The following is a 22597-nucleotide window of genomic DNA, read 5'->3' on the forward strand; positions in this document are numbered from 1 at the left end:
GGTAAAAACCATTCAGCTACAGCCTGGAAGTTTCGTTCTGGGTCATTTTTAAAAGGTGTACTGTGCCAGTATTAACCCAAACCAGTTATCTAAAGGTTCTCTCTCTTTTAGAACTGCAGAGAAGCTGGGTTTAGTAAAGCTACAATAATATTCCTCTTTTTGATTCTTATGTGTTGTACCTCTGTTTACAAAAGTTGAGTGTTCATGAAAAAATAAATAGTCCAGTTCCATCTCACTCTGTAGGTGAACCATTATCTCTTCATTTAGAAGCAATAGCCTAGCCTCCTCCATAGGCATCTTAATTAACAAAGAAAATAGAACCAACCTGAAACATGGGTTTTCACATGCCACAGGAAGCCTGAAAGCCCAGAAAACAGAGACACCAGATGATAAGGCTAAAAATTGTCATTGTCTTCACTACATGCAAACTGGGCTATTTTTTGCCATCCACAGAAAACAATAAATTTGTATATATAAATAAAGAAACAAACAGAAGCTCCTTATGTGTAGGATTCTCATTAATGGTTTATTTACGATTATCCCCAAATACATCATGGCCACTATCTGACTGCATCACATACATGGCCAAAGAACAAACCTGTTAACCGAGTTCCCAGTATATAGTCTTTGATGTTGACAAAAGTGATCAAACTAGACTCAAATAGCCCTTCTAGGGGACACATTATTCAATCAGCTGAAACTTCATGCCAAGCCAAAAAGGGCCATAGCAACATTTCCTCAAATTGCTGAGCAGTCATGAGGCTCAACCCACTCATCTGTAATAAACAGCAATGCTTCCGTAGGCTCTAGGAATACAATATCAAGGCTAACTCAACTTGTTCAAACCAGTATAACTATTAAAAATCCAGCAATTGAAAATGGCATATGTTAAAATCTTGCGATAAGTATTTTTTTTTTTCAATACATATTATGCAAGGTTTGAGACTCAAATAAACAGTATAGCTCCCTAACTTCTCATTTTAACATGACATATTTCACACTGAATGGTATTTAAAAGCAATGATGAAAATGACAATTGGCAACATCATGGCTACTGTGGCTTTTCAAGAAAGCTTTGCATGAGACTCATAAACTGTTGTTGTTGTTGTTGTTGTTGTAGTTGTTGCACTAGCAAGGGCTGTCATGCTCTGACTCTGCTGTTGTTGTATTACCCTCATCATCTCCTGCATCTGGGCCTGGCCTTGTGCTGCCTGTTGTTGCTGCAGTGCCACCTGTGCCCTTTTCAGTTCTATTTCTTGGTCTCGTACCTTTCTTTCTGTCTTGCTTTTTTCTCTGAGGTATCCTGCAGTGTCATCTCCACTTCTATGCCTTCGCTTAGTGCTCACTGTTTCTTCTCCCTCTTCTTGTCTTTTCTTAGTCTGGCTTACCCTTTCCATTGCAGTCTTTCTGATGTTTTCTGCCTTTTCCCTGTCTTGGTCATCTTTCTTGGCATTAACAGCAGTCCTACACTGTTCACTATCTTTCTTTCTCAGTTATTTCTTCCAATAACTGGTCTAATTCTGACATTTGTCTTGATGTTCCGCTACCTGCCTCATCCTTTCTGTTTATTTTTTGTACTTAGATTGTGATAGTGTAAACCTCTCCCTGACTGATCTCTGCTTTACGTTGAACTTTAACTCTGTACAGCTATTGAGTGACCTTGCCATCTTAGACCACATTTCACCCCTGTCGGGACTGCCCTTCGTAAATTGGAAAGGGTCCTTGTACAGTATCCCCCTACAAAGCACCACATCATGGTCATCACTCCACTCCATTGCAGCCCTACAGTGAGGCAAAATGATCAGACATGAATATAAGCATTGCAGCTATTCTGGAATTCAAGATGCCTCGAAATAGTGTATAAATTATTAAATAATTGAAAATAATGCTTAAAATTTCACCAGGAAAAAACAAACAGGGATGCATTTTTAATCCAATCAGGCCTAAATCAATTTTTATAATTACGTTCAAATAAAAATGAGCAGTCAAGGATTCAGAGGACTGCATGTGGCTAATGCTGCTCTAGGTTTTTTCGGTTTCATTTCTGATGATCTTTTTAACACTTGTTTAAGGCAGTAGCCAGTAAAAGCATACAGAAAAAGGGGGATATCCTTCAATAAACACAGCCCATTTTCACGCTCAGCATCCTCAAATACTTATTTGGTTTTATTTTGTTGCTAGTTGGAGTTGACAAGCATCTGGAAGTTTTAAAAGAGATTATGAGCTTTTAAACTCTTTTAGATCTCAGGTGAATGAAAATAATCATAAACAATGGAACAATTTTTGCGGGTGTAGATTTTCTTATGTATTTTAATAATTTTATTTTATTTTTTCCGAAATTCTGAGGGGTCCAGAAGGGGATCCAGAAGGGGGTCCAGAAAGGGATCCAGAAGGGGGGGTCCAGATTTGTCTACACCCAATTTTTGCAATAAAACGTCATGAATGAAGAGCTTTCTCTCAAACATTGGGAAGTAGTTTAGATAAAGAGTGTTAACATCTAATATCAAACGGGAATCGAAAAGAAAAGCAAAATGACGTAAACAAACTTACTTGGGACATGTTCGAGCAACGTGTCTCAAAAGTGCCTGTGGAAAAAAACGTAAATAAAGCCAAATATTACACCAATTCTTAAAAAAGCTGGCCTAAAAATATAATTAAAGATAGAAGAATTTACTTTTTTCAACGGAAACACAAAAAATCGATTGAAATGTAAAACAAACTCGCCAAAAACTCCCGTAGTGCATACTACGTCAAACTACTCTGTTTGCCATACTAGAGAAGCCCACTACGGCGGCGGAAAAACGAAGGTGACACTCGCGCGTGCGCAAAAGTGTTTGAATTTATTTCCGGTTCCCGTAGCCATCCACAAAACCGTTGGTGCTAAAAGTTCCTATTAAGAAGCTCGAAACCGCAGTCAAACAAGGGAAATTGCTTGGCCATAATGGCGGTCTGTCGCTGAATTTCTCAGATTTTCACAGGCAAAAGATCTGACTGTGCTCTGTGCATATGTACCATTACGTATGTTTCGTGCATTGTGGAGTTACACAGAACTCAGTTTGACCAATCACAGTGCTTGCTTGACCCTGGCTGTTTTATAATCAGTTATAAAGCATGGTACAGTTATAAGGCCTATGTGATTGGGAGACCTGGTGGATCAACATCTCATGCACTAAATAGGAAAAATAAAATTGCATTTAATAAACTTGCGCCACAAAGTGGTTTAAAAAGATGCCTTGGATACTAACTTGTACTTCTTCTTTAAAATGACAGCTACTGACATTTTCAGGTGGGCTGTCCAAGGGAATGACCACCTCAACAATCAAGAAGCGCATATACGTTGTCTGCTGTCTGTAATTTGCGCGTGGATGATCACACATTTTCATGCAGTCATTCACAAAATGATTGGTGTTGAAACCTCTTTCTAAAAAGTGGTTGTCCACAGTTTGCTGCTTGAAGCCATCATTTTTTTAACTGAACAGAGGCAAAATCCAGAGTGCTGTATACTTGAGTCCGCCTAAAATCTAACATGAAACGGTCTTTCTCTTTACCTGCAGTGGCATATCTGCTGACCAAAATGGTGCTCAGTCTTCCTAGTGTAAATGAAATCCAAGATTGCTGCCAGTGTTGCTGTGATTCCACGTTTTCCCATGTTTCCTGCTCATTTTAAAAGCTAGCATTATGCATAAAAGTCGTAGGAATTATGATGCAAAGCACTGTTGTTCTTTTTGGAATTAAATGGAGTTGAAGTTTATCAAAGAAGGTTTGTAAGTAGCAGTCACATCTTTTAAGCCTTTGTTTAAAAACACACGTCTACATTGCAGGAGACTGAAGAAAATAGTGTTAAGATGTACAAGATGTCGCAACAAACTAAATTTTGTTGTTAATAACAATTAAAGTAGAGAGATCATCACAGTCAGCGTGAGAGTCTTGCTGGCATGTTTATTTATTCTTAGAGCCTGTCGAGATTCTTGCTATTAAGATATGAGATCTTAATCAAGAATTGAAATAACATCTCATTAAGAATTTTATGTTTTTGTTTTACAAGATCTTCATAAGAACTTTTTAAAAGATCTTATTTTTAATTATTTATGCTAAGACCTTACCAAGATTATTGTAAGGCAGTGAGATCAGAATAATTGTAAGACCTTGGTACAAATTTCGATTAAGATTTTAATAAGTAAACATTAAGAAATCGGTAAATTCTTTTCAAAATCTGTTTAAGATCTTATTTTTTATTTATAGTAAGATCTTAACAAGATTCTTGTGAGTTAATTCTTAAGATCTTAACAAGAATTCTAAAAAGATCTTGTCACAAATTTTCATGAGATCTTAATGAGAAAATATTAAGAAATGGTGTGGCGCTTGGGGCGACTGACAGGAAAGTTCAAATGATCCAAAAGTTCAAGATTTCAATTTGTGTTGCGGCGAAGCATTTAGGGACTACTTTATGGGTCGTAAAACTCAAAAGGTCAAGAACCACGGAGAACCAAAGTTTACGGTTAACGGTGATTTATTCCAACAAAAATGACCATTAGCACAGAAAGACCAAAATGCCAAATCGACCAACTAAAACGACCAAACGACCGTAAACTGAAATACAATACAACGAAATTCTACTAATTAAGACGAAATAGATGCCCAATCAAAACTAGGTCCTAGCGACGATAATGCGGCTTTCACAATTACATAAACAATTAACTAGCATAAATTACCTTAAAACTAATCGAGTTTCAATCAACAGTCGTGCTCTAGAATAATATTAGGAACTAATTTAGGGCCTAGCACTCTCTAACTTAAAACTTAGTGGGCGTTCCTTCCTGATAAATGCGTTTCCATCCAATTGACGCCTTTTGCGACTATGAAGCAATTAATCCCTCTTGTGGTTGATTGTACAATAATCCATTTGCGTACATTCGCCCATAATGAAATCTAACTTAACAAAAATAAAAGGTTACTCACATATCGGTCCCACTTGTGCTAATTGCAAGGATTCAAGACAATGCAAACCAAACTTCAATACTATCGTAGGTGACTCTCTGGCAAAAAGAGACACTACAGCTGCTTTTATATGCGCGTGGGGACGCTAAAAGGTCCGATTACAAGACCAATCAAATCGAGAAAAATACGAATAAACATTGCAACTAAGGACAAGTAACTACAGTCTGATCAAAAAAGGCCAATCAAATAAATGGGAACTGGTTAGTGTCCTTAACATGGCTCCCCTGAAATGATATATTTCACAAAACTAAATCATATTAAATTATCAGTGTTTGGAATGTTCATATCAAGGTTCAAGTGTTAACTAAAATCAAGTTCTATTTACAGTTCAGTTCAAATGCTTGTTGAGGCTCCGCGGCTACCCCGGATATTGTCATTCAGTTCTTACTTGACATCAGCAACACTAGCTTGTGCACTGGTCGCTCCAGATACCGCACTGGGCCAGTCCGCTTGCCCTTGTTGTCCATGCATGCAAACAGCTGTCCGCAAGAGCTACTTGGACCTTGCGTACTTGTCCATCAGGGCTGGGGTAGACAGCTGACACATGTGCTAGCTGCCAGGCTCTTTGAGGTTGATTTTCATCCTTCACTATGACGTCGTCATCACTCAGCAAATTACTCTGAGGGCGTATCCATTTCTGCCGTGAATGTAAGGTGAGAAGGAACTCCTTTCTCCAGCGAGTCCAAAACTCGTTTGCTAGATGCTGAACACGCCTCCGACGTTTTCTACAAAACATGTCTGCTGGCTGGAACGTACCTGGTGGAGCGAGAACGACCCTTGACTTCATGGTCAGCAAATGGTTAGGGGTCCAAGGTCTTGGTGAATCTGGATTAGCAAGCTGGTTGACTGTGAGCGGGCGACTATTGACTATCGCCTCCGCTTCACACATGAGAGTCCTAACTGCTCTCCATTATTTTGCAAAAGAGATGAGAGGACGTTGCGCACTGATTTAATTTGGCGCTCCCAAACTCCTCCCATATGGCTTGCTGCTGGAACATTCATTTTGAAGGAGAACCAATCACATTGCTCCTCCAGCAGCTTGGCTTTAATCTTTTCCTGATCCATCTCTGCTAAGGCTTGGGTGAGTTCCCTTCTAGCTCCTACGAAGTTTGTTCCTTGGTCGCTCCTTAGCTGACGGATGGGACCTCTAGCACTGATGAATCTTCTTAAGGCATTGATAAATGCATCCGTCTCGAGGGAATTGGCGGTTTCAAGATGTATAGCTCTCGATGCCATACACGTGAAGAGGACGCCGTAGCGTTTAAGCTCCTTACGGCCGTCCTTTACAATAAAGGGGCCAAAATAGTCTACAGCACAGTAAGTGAAGGGCGGAGTAGCTTCAAGGCGATCTTCAGGCAGGTCTGACATCCTTTGTTCCTGTAAAGCTCCACGCAGTTTCTGACACTTGACACTGGACGCAATCACGCTGGCGACAACTGATGATCTGTTGATCACCCAAAACCCCTTCGATTGGATCTCGTTAAGAGTCATGCCTTTGCCTTGATGTCTCGTGCGCTCGTGAAAATATTTTACAATCAGCATCGCGATGTGGCTATCTCGTGGTAAGATAATAGGAAACTTTACGTCATCAGACAGGCTCGCACGTTTGAGACAACCACCCACCTGTAACATTCCGTCCGCATCTATAAATGAATCAAGCTTGTAGAGCGAGCTAGATGCTTTCATGTTTGCCTTCCTCTCCTGGTCGAAGACTCTACTGCTGGGTTCTACATTTTCCTGCTTTATCTTCTTTAAGGTTGATAGCTCCTCCTTGAATGTAATTTTCTGCACTGCGCGAATGATTTCGCACTCTGTGCTTTTCAAATCGCTGACCTTCAACGATCGTATTCCTTCATTGTCACTTTGTTTCTTGCGCACGCAATCTCGTAAGCTCTTGACGTAGCGTAGACACAGAGCGACTGCTCGTTTGGCACGGAATGTAATTTGTATGAATGAATGTAATTTTCTGCACTGCGCGAATGATTTCGCACTCTGTGCTTTTCAAATCGCTGACCTTCAACGATCATATTTCTTCATTGTCACTTTGTTTCTTGCGCACGCAATCTCGTAAGCTCTTGACGTAGCGTAGACACAGAGCGACTGCTCGTTTGGCACGATGCCAGTTAGAGAAATACTTTACTCTCTCTGCAAGGTTTGTCTTCTCTGAATCTGTCTGTTCAATCTGCGTGGTTGCCATGGCGACAGATTTCTTAACTTCAGGATCGTCTTGCTTAAGCTCAATACTGGCCTTTGTATCCTTTCGGTTACTAGTTGGCCACTGGTTTTCCTTCTCCCACAGGAAAGCTGGTCCAGTGATCCATCGGGAATCCAACAGTTCTTGTGCCTTCCTTCCTTTGCGAAGCCTCGTCTGCTGGATTCAGTTAAGACTCGATGTAGTTACATCGCTCAGTGGAAGTGTTGTCCTGGATGTCTTGTACTCTGTTCGCAACGAACACATGAAATCGTCTGCTCTCGTTGCTGATATAACCAAGTACCACTTGGCTGTCCGTCCAGAAATATTCTTGATCAATTTGATGTTGCAACTCCTGACGCAGCTGTTGGTTAATCTTTACTGAGCACACAGTGGCAGTTAGCTCCAACCTCGGTATGGTTACTGGTTTCAGTGGCGCCACTCTAGACTTGCCCATGACAAAGGAGCAGTGAATTCTCTGGTTTTCATCAATCAGGCGCAAGTAACTGCATTGACCATAGCCTTTAACGCTCGCATCTGAGAAATGGTGGAGTTCTGTTCCCACTGCACAGCCAAAATTTTCTGGCTTGTAACATCTAGGGATTAAAATGCTCCGTAGTTGCAGCAACTCTGCTTTCCACTTCGTCCACCTAACCTTCACATCCTCTGGTATCGGATCATCCCATTTTACGTCAAGGCAGCACAGCTCCTGAAGGATTGAGTTCCCTTCTAACAAGAGTGGAGCAACCAATCTAAGAGGATCGAATATTGAGCTCACAGCCGAAAGTATCCCTCGTTTAGTGCATGGCTTGTCTTGCAACACGATGGTAAACTTAAAGCAGTCAGTCTCAACGCACCACTGAACACCAAGTGCACGCTCTAAGGGAGGCGAATCGAGGTCCAAGTCTAATGCTTTAACGCCATCTGCTCGGTCTGACTCAGGTTATCTTCTAATGACTTCTTTTCTATTTGAAACAAACTTGTGGAGACGAAAACCTCCTTTGCTGCACATCTGCTTGACATTCGCAGCCAGCTCTACTGCTTCACTGACTGAGGGAACAGACTTTAGACTGTTGTCAACATAGAAGTCGTTGTGAAGGAAGTTTGCAGCAGCAGGACCAAACCCATTCTCGTAGTCGTTCGCAGTTGACTTCAACGCGAAGTTAGCGCAGCCCGGCGACGAGGTAGCTCCAAACAAGTGCACAGTCATCCTGTACTCGTGAGGATCTTTAGTGGTATCGCCATCCTCCAACCAGAGAAAGTGTAACAAATCCCTCTGTTCTTCGTTTACTCTGACTTGATGGAACATACCCTCTATATCACACATGAACGCAACGTACTCACGGCGGAATCTCATTAGTACGCCAGTCAGGTTGTTTGTCAAGTCAGGGCCTTGAAGCAGATGCTTGTGCAATGATTCATTTTCAAATGCTGTGGCGCAGTCAAACACAACACGGATTTTGTTTGGTTTCTTTGGGTGATAGACACCATGGTGCGGAATGTACCAAACACTGCGCTTCCTTTCTTGTTGGACACTGCATACATCCTCTATTTTTGGCACCTTTATGGCGTATCCACTGTCTATCATCTTCATCATCTTCATAAATTCCACATAGTCTTTGCGGTATTTCTGGTTGTTTCTTGTTTCAAACCGTCTTTTAAGCTGATTGAGGCGGCGAAGCGCTGCATCCCTATTGTTTGGTCGTTCAATATCTTCATTCTTCAAAGGCAGTGGAAGCTTGTAGTGCCCGTCTTCGCACTGATGGATCCTTTCCTCAGCAATTTGCAGAAACTTTCTATCTTCTTTGGATAAACCATGCCTCTGTGTGTTGTTATGTTCGATGAAATCAAGTTCAAATATTTGACTGATCGCAGATGGATTTACTATTTCCTTTGTTTTCCCGTTGAAAACAAAACTTAGTTGACTGTCGGGTGATCCCGGAACGATTTCCTTCGCCAATATGCGATGACAAGTCGAATTTAGGGCGTGATCTCCAAGGGGGGTGTTTGACGTCGTGACAGGTCCCATGATACTCCATCCTAGCAAGGTTTGAACTGCGTAGGGCTCTTCGCTCTTGCCCTGAATGACTTCCTTTGGTTTGATTGCCTTCGGACAGTTACAACCGATCAGCAGGGTGATTTCTAAACCTTCTTCAAATGGCGGAATCTTATCTCTTGGCTTGTGAAGGTGTGGCCACTTTTCGACTATCTCCGGTGTCGGAATTTGATCTCGTCTGGACGGAATACTTTGTCTAGCATACGCCTTTGGTAGTTCAACTTGGGCTCGTTTGTCGAGACGCTGCACTATCAAGCCTTCAACTCTTCATACGGATAATGTCTCGCGACCAAGCATGGTGCTCAAATTCAAACTAGTTTCAACACCTTCTATGCCGAGTTCATGTTGCACTTGTGTGGTGACGAATGTCGTGTCACTTGGATCATCCAGGAGTGCGTACACCTTGACTTCCTTGTCTGGATTATCCTTATGGAACAGCACAACTTGAACTATTCAACAGTTGGTTATGATGCTAGCGGAGTCTGCGACTGAGTTGTGCGCTACGCTTGTTGCGTTAGAGTTTGCGGACTCTCTTGCAACCGGTTGGCTTTCACTTGGCGTTTCCCTGCTACTAGAGGCTTGCTGAGAAGCTTGCGGCCTGGAGTCGGACTGTGGATTGTCGCTTGACATAGGTCTCCCGCGATGCATGAGTGTGTGATGACGTCCTCCGCATTCTTTTCAGGTGAATCTATTTGGAGAGCCCGCTGACAAGTGACCCTTCTCAAAACAGCCGTAACAGAGACACTTAAGAATAATTTCATCGCGTTCCTTTACGGAACTCTTCAAAAACTTGCTGCGCTTGGTGAGAACGTGCTGACCATTACACATATGGGAAGGACGACTGCTCTGATTGATGGATCGGCGACTTTGCAGGCATGGCCGGGCTGTGACTTAGTGTACTCCGACTTGGCGCACTGTGAGTGCGAGTGGTTGATGTGGCGAACGAACTTACGCTTGGCCTGTTGCTACCTATGTTGTTCGGTCCGAAAATCCGTCCAACCTGGTATCCTCCTACATTTTTCCTTTTCTCCCTCTTTAGCGCATCCGGAGAGAAAATGCTGATTCCACTCTTACAAACTTCACGAAGTCGCTGAAGGTAACGATTTTCTTCAATTTTGTCTGAGCTTCATGGGCGTGTCGGGACCACTTCACACCGGAGTAGGAAGGCAGTTTGGCGCTGATCTGAAGGAGGGTTTGAGTTGAATCGAGGTCCCCCATGGACTGCATCGTTTTCATTGCTTCTTCACAACGAACGAGGAAATCTGAAACGGCCTGAATAGCACCACTGTCTCCATCATTGATCTGTGGCCAGCTTTTGAGACTAGACTTATAGGCCTCGGCTACATGGTTAGGAATTCCAAAGCGATGGTCTAGCAACTTGCGGGCTTCTTTGTAGGGACTATCTGAACTCATGGGTAAGAAGCCTTTCACCACGTCATTCGCTTTGCCTTTGGTGTACTTGTCTAAAAAGAAGAGTCTATCTCTGTCCAGAGGTACATTAGTGGAGATAATAGCATCGAAGGCGGTCACGAAGGCTAGATACTTGAATGGATCTCCGGAGAACGCAGGCGGCTCTTTTACAGGAAGGTGGCTAATTTTCTGCTGATTGATAATTTATGAGTTTAACTCTGTTTGCTTTGCTTAAAGGTTTACGATCTCCTGCAGAGCTGTGCTTATGTCATGACTTTGGCTTTGCGGCGCGATTACAGGCGCGACTTTCAAAGGTTTGGGAGAACAAACAGGAGAATTGTTTGGAACGAACGGGGGGCATACGGATGAAGGGAAAAGCTTCTTTCTTGTTTGATGTTTTCCTAATTCAACTCTGACTTCATTTCCTTTTTTACACTAGTTTCCTCTTTATCGCTCGGCAGTTTTTCATCTTCGAGAATTCTTTTTATTGCCAATTCCTCCGCATTTGCAATTGCTAGATCCCTTTCGAGTTGTAATCACCTCAGTTCCTTTTCCCTTTCCAGAAATTCAATTTCGGCCTGTAACTTTGCCGATTTTGCTGCTGCATCAACCAAAGCTAGACTAAGGTGTTTTGTGGATGAGGAACTTATTCTGGACCCGTCAGACAATCTGTACTTCCTACTGTGACTTGACTTCACAGATGGCGTGGGTACAGGTTTTCTTTCCAGTGCCTGGATGCATTCAGAGACTAATCCTACACTCAAAATACTCTCGATCGCGCGTGTCAAACCATCGATATGAAACCTCCCTTTCTAGTTCCGATTCCAACAAATTATCGTACTCTCTATGAGCGTCAGTGAATTCATCTTTCAATTGATCCAAGTGATCCCTTTCTGTTTCTTACTGTTCTATTTCGGTCTCAGGCAAATCACGAATGGCATTAATAATTTCAATCTGTTCCTTCAGTACCTTGTAGGCGGAATTCCGATTAGCAAAGTTTAGTTCCAGCTGATACGCCTTCCCCTTTCCGGTCATTTTCTTTTTTCGGCCTGAGGTTTTAGATTTCACGAAGGTGCCTGGATCGATGCCTGCTATGCTTTTCGGCGGCGGATGTGTTTGTTTTGACGCGTCAATATCCGGATCTGATAACATTTGATTACGGAAGAATGCAAGGCTATCCGGTGAACTGACAACACTCATTTTTTATCCACAAAACAAAGTTCAAGGGCTGTTGATAACCATTGGTGGAATGTAGCAACGATGTTTTACTCGGACATTGATATTTTACTGTGGCGCTTGCGGCGACTGACAGGAAAGTTCAAATGATCCAAAAGTTCAAGATTTGAAGTCGTGTCGCGGCGAAGCATTTAGGGACTACTTTCTGGGTCGTAAAACTCAAAAGGTCAAGAACCACGGAGAACCAAAGTTGATGTCTAACGGTGATTTACATGTATTCCAACAAAAATGACCAATAGTACAGAGAGACCAAAATGCCAAATCGACCAACTAAAACGACCAAACGACCGTAAACTGAAATAAAATACGAAACTCTACTAATTAAGACGAAATAGACGCGCAATCAAAACTAGGTCCTAGCGACGATAATGCGGCTTTCACAATTACATAAACAATTAACTAGCATAAAAGTTCCTTAAAACTAATCAAGTTTCAATCAACAGTCGTGCTCTAGAATAATATTAGGAACTAATTTAGAGCCTAGCACTCTCTAACTTAAAACTTAGTGGGCGTTTCTTCCTGATAAATGCGTTTCCATCCAATTGACGCCTTTTGCGACTATGAAGCAATTAATCCCTCTTGTGGTTGATTGTACAATAATCCATTTGCGTACATTCGCCCATAATAAAATCTAACTTAACAAAAATAAAGAATTACTCACATATCGGTCCCACTTGTGCCAATTGCAAGGATTCAAGACAACGCAAACCAAACTTCAATACTATCATAGGTGACTCTCTGGCAAAAAGAGACGCTACAGCCGCTTTTATATGCGCGTGGGGACGCTAAAAGGTCCGATTACAAGACCAATCAAATCGAGAAAAATACGAATAAACATTGCAACTAAGGACAAGTAACTATGGTCTGATCAAAAAAGGCCAATCAAATAAATGGGAACTGGTTAGTGTCCTTAATAAATGGATTAGATCTTTTAAATAGTGTTATTATATGGCTACAATAGTACGCGCACTCTGATTGGCTGCTAAGCGGGCAAGATTTTCTTGTAATGACCGGGCATTATGAAAACTTTTCTCGGCTCAACAGCTCTTTTGAGTTGTGAGTAAAAGGTACGAGCACGTGAGCGAAAACAACAAAAAATATGGACAAAGTACAACTATATTTTCAATAACTGAAAGAAAAACTAGCATACAGATACTTCTTTAGTATGAGTGACGAAGAGAGCCATAGCGAGAGCGAGTTTTATTTTCCAAAGGACGAAGAACAGGGCAAAAGTGAGCAAAACAACACGAGGAAAGTTATCACTCACAAAGACGAAAATTTCTGTAATAGTCAAGAGAAGATACAAACGTTTGTTCAAGAACAGAAAAGTGAAAACACTGTGAAAAAAATGTCAAGTTATATGAAGTGTTTTTTCCGTTTTCTTGGCGAGATAAACAAGACAAATGTTCAGATTTTGGACTTACCATTGAAAGAACTTGACCACCTCCTGGGAAAGTTCTTTAAAGACTTACGGTAAACCTATGGGGATGAATACGAGCCACGTAGTTTGACGGGACTGTAGAGAAGTATCCAGAGATTTCTGTCTGATTCCGTTATTGAATTAAACATACGCGTAAACATACCGTTAAAACACGTCTGCTGCGGACGCGTATATGCGTCTAAAAATCTGCAGACGTGCGTCTAGTCAGACTCATTAGCATGTATGACCTAGCTCATTGTTTTAAAACTTTAAAAACACGCTTGCCGTGAGGCTTGCTGTATTTTTTGAAATGAAACAAAATGAAACGAGATGATGAATAAATCTGTAGAATTGAAGATATCAAGACCACAAAAGACAGATTTCCGTGTGTGATAAGCGCGAAACGGGCTCTGTGTAGAAAGGAATTGCCATGCTGAAAACACTGGCAAGATTTTGGCCACGTGCTAGGCAACCAAATTCCATTACATGTATCAAGTTACATTCGGCAATAACATGATGCAAGGAAAAAAATTTACAGAGGTTCTTAGAAGAGAACCTAGACGCTTTTTTATTTAATCAACACGGGAGCCACAGTGCCTTTCCAATTATACCCAACTTGTGCCATTTTCAGCCCTTCGAAAAAAACTTCGGAACACATTAATATGTGTACCTGTAATGGCCATGGCTGAAAAATGAGAAAATCACAAGAAAAATTAAGGTGCAAGTAAAAAAAAATAACACTCAGTCTGCACGGTCTGCACAGTGTGCACAGTCTGCAGTCTGCATGGTCTGCGTTTCAACATGACCAACCTCGAATGCTCTCTTGCCCGCACAAGCGAATGTGGAAAATTACTTCCGGTGTTTTTATTGTATTCTTTTTATGAAATTTATACAATAAAGAATTGAAAAAATGTCACTTGTGAAATGTTCGTGGCTAGTCTGACGCGGCGTTTCGTCTCGGCCAAGAGACTCTTCAGAGACCTTTAGAATCTGTAGGCAAACTCGTTGAGCATCGCGCTCAAAGTCCCGTTCGCAAATTCAAGATGTTAGCAGTCTGGCCCTCTATCGCAGAAGGATTCCCAACCGCACGTACACGAGTTGAAATTTATACAATAAAGAATTGAAAAAATGTCACTTGTGAAATGTTCGTGGCTAGTCCGACGCGGCGTTTCGTCTCGGCCAAGAGACTCTTCAGAGACCTTTAGAATCTGTAGGCAAACTCGTTGAGCATCGTGCTCAAAGTCCCGTTCGCAAATTCAAGATGTTAGCAGTCTGGCCCTCTATCGCAGAAGGATTCCCAACCGCACGTACACGAGTTGAAATTTATACAATAAAGAATTAAAAAAATGTCACTTGTGAAATGTTCGTGGCTAGTCTGACGCGGCGTTTCGTCTCGGCCAAGAGACTCTTCAGAGACCTTTAGAATTTGTAGGCAAACTCGTTGAGCATCGTGCTCAAAGTCCCGTTCGCAAATTATTATTGTATAAATTTCAACTCGTGTACGTGCGGTTGGGAATCCTTCTGCGATAAATGGCCAGACTGCTAACATCTTGAATTTGCGAACGGGACTTTGAGCGCGATGCTCAACGAGTTTGCCTACAAATTCTTAAGGTCTCTGAAGAGTCTCTTGGCCAAGACGAAACGCCGCGTCAGACTAGCCACGAAAATTTCACAAGTGACATTCTTTTTATGAAGAGTGCTAAAAAGGCAATATAATAAATAATTTATTAACCTAGTCCGTTCGGTCATTACAAGGAAATCTCAGACCTTGGCCTTGATGTTTTGACCTCACATCAAGGCCTCGGTCTGAGATTTCCCTGTAATCACCTCACTCTTGGTTAATAAGTGGTATGTAATCAAAGATTATAGAGTGCATTTGACACCTTAAATGGAACAAATTTGGCAAAATCGTGCACCCTTTCATGTTTGTCTCAATTTGAATATTTGTTGTTATTTTTTTATTTGGGTGTAGCATTTTCTGAAGTGTGTTAAAAGCCGAATTAAAGTAATAAGCGAAAGTGCTGACACGCAAGTGAAAACTGCTGTTCATCTAAGAGAAAAGAAAACTACATGAAGTCTCGTGTCTGTGTGAAACAATTTAATAAACAAAATTGATGTCACATGTCTCACTAATATCAATGCATGAGAATAAATAAAGAAGGTGAACCTAAACTGATTTGTATTCACTTCTGTGAAGTACAAAGTGTTAACTGAAATAACAATAACATATCAATTCATTTTTTAGCAATTAAGAAACAAGATGAATCTAAAGGAATTTGTATTCACCTTTCTGAAGTACTCACTTGAATAACAGTCAGGGGGGGATCCAGGGGGAGAGTTGAGGGGGTTTTCAAGCCCCACTATGAGCAGTTGAAATGCTAGAAATGCTTTATTTTAGGATGTGCATTTTCAAATTTACATGGTGTAACACACTCCCTTACATGTAGCCCGACAGGGAGTTACGCCAACTGACAACCCCCCTTTTAAAAATGATTGGATCCATCCATGACAATAACAAAACAATTTAAAAGCCAGATGAGTCTAAAGTGATTTGCATTCACTTTTTTGAAGTAGTTAAAACTGGAATAACTGAATCCCCGCTTGAAACTTCTCCTTGAAGGGTTCAACCAATGTGATGGTTCATTCCCTTTTTTGTTTTGTTTTGGCGTGTTCAAACCTTTGATTTTGGAACAACTGAATCTAAAGTGATTTGTGTCTACTTCTTTTTGTCTCAAAACTCAAATAACTGAATGTGAGCATGAAAAATTTCATTCAGCTAATGTACGGCTTGAACTTGAATAACAATAACACAACAATTAACGAAGCAAGTTTAATCTTAAGTGATTTGTGTTCACTTTTTTGAAGTATTTAAAACTGGAATAACTGAATGGCAGCTTGACAAATTCCAGTCAGCTTACGTACTGCATTGAAAATAGCCATGCATGCTAAATGTCAATTTTTTTCTTTATCAATGAGTTTGTGAGATTGCCTGTCATAGCAAAGTTTCACAGTATTGAGCTGCAAGACAGCTTCAGTGATTTAATCTTTGGATGATGTTTCCTCTAAATAGCATATGGTTAACAGCTTTGTTGCAGTGTCAGTGTACACTGTTTGATCTCCAAATCCAACACATTAACCACACCGTTTCCTTCCGTTGTCTCACGTTTATTTCGCCCGATCTAAAACGTTTCCAGCACGAAACAAGTACAACTTTGACGGCTACTACAAACTCTAGCTCTGATGAAAACACTCTCGTCCTACAAGTACATGCTACAATTCTACTCTCGCTAGAGGGGGGAACAACAATTCATGATAATGTCAACGTCACTTCCGGTTTCCTACTCGAGACTAATAACAAAACGATTACACTAAATTGTTCAGCTTTCGACATCCTCCACCTCGCAACTTGCGTTAGTAAGTTGCAACTCAGTCTCTAAAGCGACTTGGACGGACAATCTCTCTTCCACTCCGAGTCCTTTGTGGCATGGGGACTTCATGTTCAGCTTCTTCTTCACCGTCTGTCATATCGGCCTCACTGTCTAATATCTCGTCATCCTTATCAGTATCCTCTGGTAGCCTTGTGATGGGCGGGAGATTGTCAGATTCGGCACAAATCTCCAATTTGTAAAGTTTGCGAACTGGTCGTGTCAGCATACCCAATTTCACCTGTACAATAGCAGCACGACATCTTCCACCTCGACCAATAATGAGCTGTCGACCAACCCCCATCTTCCAATTAAGACGCTTTTCTCTGTCGTCAGCTACAAGGACAACCTCTCCGACTTTCAAAGGATTCGGTAGAGTCTTCCAAACTTCTCCTTGTGAACCTAGCACTTGATGCAAGTATTCTTTCCTCCAAAGGTCATTCATGGAGGACAGCCACTTTCTTCTTTGTCGAAATTCGTCAGAGAGGTTCAGTTCTCTTTCTTCTTCCTCGAAGTCTCCTCGGGGTGGCAACAGGAACTGTTTAGGGCACAAAGGGATAGGAACACCACCATCAGGATTAGCTGACTCCCACAAGTAAGTGATAGGCCGGCAGTTGATGACTTTTTCTACTTCAGTTAGAGCAGTTACTAGTTCCTCCCAGGAAAGAACGGCGTGACCTAACGAGCGACATAGGAGTCCTTTGACAATGCCCACTAACCTCTCCCAGGCTCCTCCCCACCAAGGTCCACGTTCAACCACAAACTGCCACTTCATGTCAAGATTTTTCTCTCTCACCCACTTAGCTGCCGCCACAAAGTTTGATCCATGATCACTTATGCATAACTGAGGGACACCTCGTCTGTTCATAAATCTCTGCAGTGCCTGTATCAACGCTTCTGTAGACAACGACGTCACAAGTTCTAAATGGATGGCTCTTACTGACATGCAGGTGAACAAAACGAACCAGACCTTGCTGTTATCCTTCAAGTATAGGGGTCCTCCTAGATCCATACCAGTAGTTTCAAAGGGACGCTTCCAGGTCACACGACATAGAGGGAGCGGGGGCGTCTGTTCAGATGCCGGAGCAGCTAAAAACCTGCTGCATTTCCTACACTTCCGTATAACTGATGAGACCGACTTCTTTGAGCGCAGGATCCAAATCCTTTGGCGCCTCAGTTCCGAGATAACTGTTGCAGAACCCGCATGTTGCATTTGTTCATGAATGTGAAGTACTAACTGGTCGATGACACCACACTTCTTTACAAGGACAGGATGAAGCTCATCAAAGGTTGCGTCCACTTGTTGCAAACGGCCACCCATCCTTATTAATCCACCTTCCAAGAACGGATGTAAAGATATTAGACAAGACTGACGCCGAACAGGTTGGCCATTTTCCAGCGACTTTAACTCCCTCGAGAAAAATTTTCTCTGCACTTGCTTCAAAATAACCGTTTTAGCACAGTTCAACTCCTCTAAGGATAGCATGGCTTGACTGTTTCCAGTAGACCTGTGCCAACGTAGCATCCATGCCACGCTTCTCAATGTTCGAAGGTACTTGCTTGTCCTGGGGGTATCAACAATGTCCTCAACATACATAGGTTCCTTATTGTCCGTTACGGCCATCATCAGCAATGCTTTCCCTGTTTCATTCTTTGAATGCTTCGGCCACTCTGTCTCAGGTCGTTTCAACCATTCGGGGCCATTCCACCAAATCTTAGAGCCAGACAACTGGGTGACTGTCATACCTCGAGTAGGTAAGTCTGCAGGATTTTCATTTGTGGGAACCCATGACCACACTCCACCAACAGCCGTAATCTCCTCCACTCGGTTAGCCACAAACACTCCACCCACACACGGTCCCTGGTTAATCCATGCAAGAGCAACACTAGAATCTGTCCAAAGGAATTCATCATCTATCTTGAGCACCTCATTGTACTCTAATCTTAGTGAATTGAGAAGTCGAGCTCCTAGTAAGGCACCAAGAAGTTCAAGACGAGGTATCGTGTCTCCATCCGGTGGAGCAAGTCGGCACTTCGAAGCCACAAGATTCACTGTTACGTTTCCTTCAATGTCTGCTACACGAAGATAGGCTGCAGCTGCATAGGCTCTGGAGGAGGCGTCAGTGAAAACGTGAAGCGACACTCTTGTGTCCTTGTACTGAGAGGGTGTGATTCCTAACCATCGGCTAACTCTCAGATGATTTCCACCAGAGAATCCTTTCAACACTTCTTCAACACGCCTTCGGAGATCGAGACTGACTTCCTCATCCCGTCCGAGCTTCTCTTTCCAACAGTCCTGGACAATTATCTTTAGGGGCGTGACAACCGGGCTCACCAGCCCGCACGGGTCGTAAATCTTAGACAGACAGGACAATACTTCTCTCTTCGTAAGTTTCTTGGGCACAATATCTTCCACGTCAACAAGTGGGAGAAGTTCATCAGAGTTTAAGTCCCAGCTTACCCCAAGTACTTTGTGTATTTGTTGTACTTGGCTGTCTGAAAACTCACGGAGAAGATCTCCATCATTGGACCGAAATTTTTGTAGGTTGAAGCCACCATCTTTAAAGATGCGCACCGCCTCATGCCAGAATTCCCTTGCCTTTTCAGTGTTCTCCATGTAAAGATTGCGAAGAAGTTGGGAAGCCATTTCTGATTTGCTGATGAAACTCTCGAGATGCTGTTTCAGGACTACTTGAAGCAGAAATGGTGAGGATTTGGCACCGAAGAAAACCTTCTTGTATCTATACACCTCAATCTCTCCTTGCGGGTTAAGCCACAAGAAACAACAAACATTCCGGTCTTCATCATGGAGCGACAGCTGTAGAAAAGCCTTTTCGAGATCACCCACAACGCCAACCTTGCCTATAGGGAAACGGAGAAGTATGCCCCACAACAGTGGTAAACGGTTTGGTCCTTTCTCAAGGGCATCGTTGAGAGAAAGGCCACCCTCAGACTTAGCTGAGGCATCATGTACAATGCGCAGTTTAGTTGTCTCCCGATCAAGCTTAACAACTCCTCTATGTGGAAGATATGACTGGGGAACGCAGTCGTTTGGCAATGGCTCGATATGCCCCTCTTCGAGGAGAGTTTTTAACTGATATGCTGTGTACTCTTCAGGTGTCATCTTTTTAGCCATGCGACGAAGCCTTGTTTCACAGAGGGCCTTGTTAAGTGCTAAATTCTTTCGGGCTTGAGGTTTCCAAGGCCACGACACAACATACTTCCCAGATTCGTCGCGCTGAACAGCATTCTTCGCCTCCAGCTCTAAGTCTGGTTCCAACACCTCCTCTTGCACAACACCAAGGTGGTCCAAAGTCTAGAAGTTCTGCAATTGTTCATGAACAGTGGCTCTAAATGCATGGGCATTAGCTCTCGCTACCACACCTGCAGCAGGATGAGATCCGCTGCCACCATGAAGAATCCACCCGAAGATTGTCGGTGTTCCCTTGAGACCATTTCCCAATTTCCACGTCATTCCTGTAACAATGGTATCATAGCCCTAAGCGTCTCAATCCGCAAATGACGTTTTCCAACAACTCTCTTCGGCACACTTGCAGCCAACTGAGATGACATCATCGTAAAAGTTGCCCCAGTATCACATAGAGCTCTTACAACCACATTCCCAATAACAACACACACAGTTCTCATCATAACTCCTGTTGTTTTAAAATCAGCATTCCTTGCAGATGACATCATTGCCTCTTGTGGAGGTCGGGACGAAGGTGGCACTTGACTCTGGGTACCGGTTGAGGGTACATAGGGGCAACTGGATTCCAACTTGGGTGACTTGGTGTGTTGCTTGGTGGGGTCACTGTAGGCTGTCTCTGGGTGTCTTGAACCTTTACTCCACCAGTCTTACACAGCTGTGGGATGTGTGATCCACGTCCACACTGGCAAGGTTTTCTAAACCTACATGCACTCATTCGATGTCCACTTCTACCACAACGAAAACAGGCTCTCGCTTCTCTCAGCTTTTTGAATCGGTCCTCTACTGACATAGGTACAGTACACTGTTTAGGGGTGTGTTGACCCTTGCAGAGGGTACAAGTTACAGGTTTAGCCATTAAACCAGAAGCAGTTGAAAATACAGGTTTTTCTTTTTCCACAGGGGTGGTGATGTTTGAAAGGCAGCTCTCTCTCCACAGATGGGTCTGCACTCTCTCAAATGTCCAATTCCCGCTCCAGAAACCCTAGCATTTTCGAGAATCCTACATTTTCCTTTGCTAAACCAGCTTTTTCTCAGGCCCACTCCAATCTCCAATCCCTGGGGAGTTTTGATTCAATCAACGGCATCAAAAGAGCTCCATATTGTTCAGTAGTCACTCCTTGAACTTCAAGTGCTCTCACAGTTGCACAAAGTTCATCCACTGCATCCCTCATAGCCTTGTTTGACTGATCAAGTGATTTCATGTCTGCCAGCTTCGTCATAAGTCGGTTTCTTTGTATTTCATCTTTGCCATAACGTGATTTCAGGCGTTCCACAGCAATTTCATAGTTCGCCTCTTCAGTCTTAATGTTTGCAACATATCCCGCTGCTTCATCAGTCAGCAGGGACTTCAAGTACACAAACTTCTGGACAGTAGGTATTTCAGGGTTGTCATGTATGGATACCCTGAAAATGTCCCAGAATTCTGGCCAATCCAACACCTTGCCCGAGAATTTTCTGAGGTCAGTTTTCGGTAATTTCATTTTAGGCGTACATGAAGTATGTTTTGTCTCTGGCATGATGTACTCGAACTTTTCAGGCTTTTCACTTGTATTCTGCTTTTGTCTTTCTTTTAACCACAATTTTAAAACATGAATGCGATCTGTTACCATGTCGAACCAAGGTCCTTGAGCGTCAACTTCTTCCCGCACATCAGAGTCATCGTTCAAGAGTTTTTCGATCTCCATCTGAAGATCCTCTGCTTTGTGCAGTCTCGTAGTTATCGAATCGAGCTTTTCCTCCACTCTAGAGACATCAGGCGAGTCGGAGTCAATGATGTTCCTAACAGCATCCAAATCTCTGGTCATCCAACCTCTCAACCCACTGTGAGCTCTTTTCAGCTGGTCAATTTGTTTCGGCTTCATTTTGATCCAGCGATGGCATCAAACGGCAACGAACAACACTCTAGGCGAACGGTAAGGTCACGTTGGGGTCACCATGTTTGATCTCCAAATCCAACACATTAACCACACCGTTTCCTTCCGTTGTCTCACGTTTATTTCGCCCGATCTAAAACGTTTCCAGCACAAAACAAGTACAACTTTGACTGCTACTACAAACTCTAGCTCTGATGAAAACACTCTCGTCCTACAAGTACATGCTACAATTCTACTCTCGCTAGAGGGGGGTACAACAATTCACGATAATGTCAACGTCACTTCCGGTTTCCTACTCGAGACTAACATCAAAACGATTACACTAAATTGTCTTTCGACAACACATATAGATGCATATAGATGGCTTGTTGCTGTTTGCAATGTACATTCTTAGGCTCCATTGTTTACGACAAGCACTCGACTTTTGAGACATTTTGCAATTTTGACAAAATGCCAGGTTTCCTTTGACGGTCACCCTTTTGGCACAAGAACAACATGATCTGTATTTGCTGATATTGCTTACTCCGAGGATTGTTGCAATTACATCATCAGTGTTAGACACCTCATCAATGGTGGGTAACATCTCCTTGAAGGGTTCAACCAGTGTGATGTTACATTCTTTCTCTTGTTTAGGTATATGTAGATATCTTTAATTTTGTGACACCTTGACTCTCACTTGGTTAAAGAAGTAGGTAGATTGTAGTGTTGTTGCATCGGCATGGTTGCCCCAGAAGATGATCTTTATGTATCCAGTTGGATCTACAGTGTATCCTTCTTGC

General features: G+C 42.5%; 3 protein-coding genes and 1 pseudogene across 3 annotated transcripts; all 4 read right to left on the reverse strand.

The window, feature by feature from the left end:
• Positions 1–1051: 1051 nt before the first annotated feature.
• Positions 1052–1778, reverse strand: LOC146457801 (uncharacterized; annotated as a pseudogene).
• Positions 1779–5865: 4087 nt separating this feature from the next.
• On the reverse strand, positions 5866–7195 carry LOC146457802 (uncharacterized). Its single transcript, XM_085091547.1, has 2 exons — positions 7042–7195; positions 5866–6917 (listed from the first exon to the last, which is right to left on the reverse strand). Exons 1-2 carry the CDS (start codon positions 7193–7195, stop codon positions 5866–5868), a joined length of 1206 nt encoding a protein of 401 aa, XP_084947673.1.
• Positions 7196–16737: 9542 nt separating this feature from the next.
• LOC146457803 (uncharacterized) lies at positions 16738–20211 on the reverse strand. The gene is made up of 2 exons (XM_085091548.1): positions 20116–20211; positions 16738–20052 (listed from the first exon to the last, which is right to left on the reverse strand). The coding sequence occupies exons 1-2, from the start codon at positions 20209–20211 to the stop codon at positions 16738–16740; spliced, it is 3411 nt and encodes a 1136-aa protein (XP_084947674.1).
• A 764-nt stretch (positions 20212–20975) lies between these two features.
• LOC146457804 (uncharacterized) lies at positions 20976–21806 on the reverse strand. The gene has a single exon (XM_085091549.1). It carries the CDS (start codon positions 21804–21806, stop codon positions 20976–20978), a length of 831 nt encoding a protein of 276 aa, XP_084947675.1.
• Between the last annotated feature and the right edge of the window lie 791 nt (positions 21807–22597).

The sequence above is a fragment of the Pavona decussata genome, unplaced genomic scaffold (assembly GCF_977016875.1).
Source record: "Pavona decussata unplaced genomic scaffold, jaPavDecu1.1 SCAFFOLD_237, whole genome shotgun sequence".
In the NCBI taxonomy this organism is placed as follows: Eukaryota; Metazoa; Cnidaria; class Anthozoa; order Scleractinia; family Agariciidae; genus Pavona; species Pavona decussata.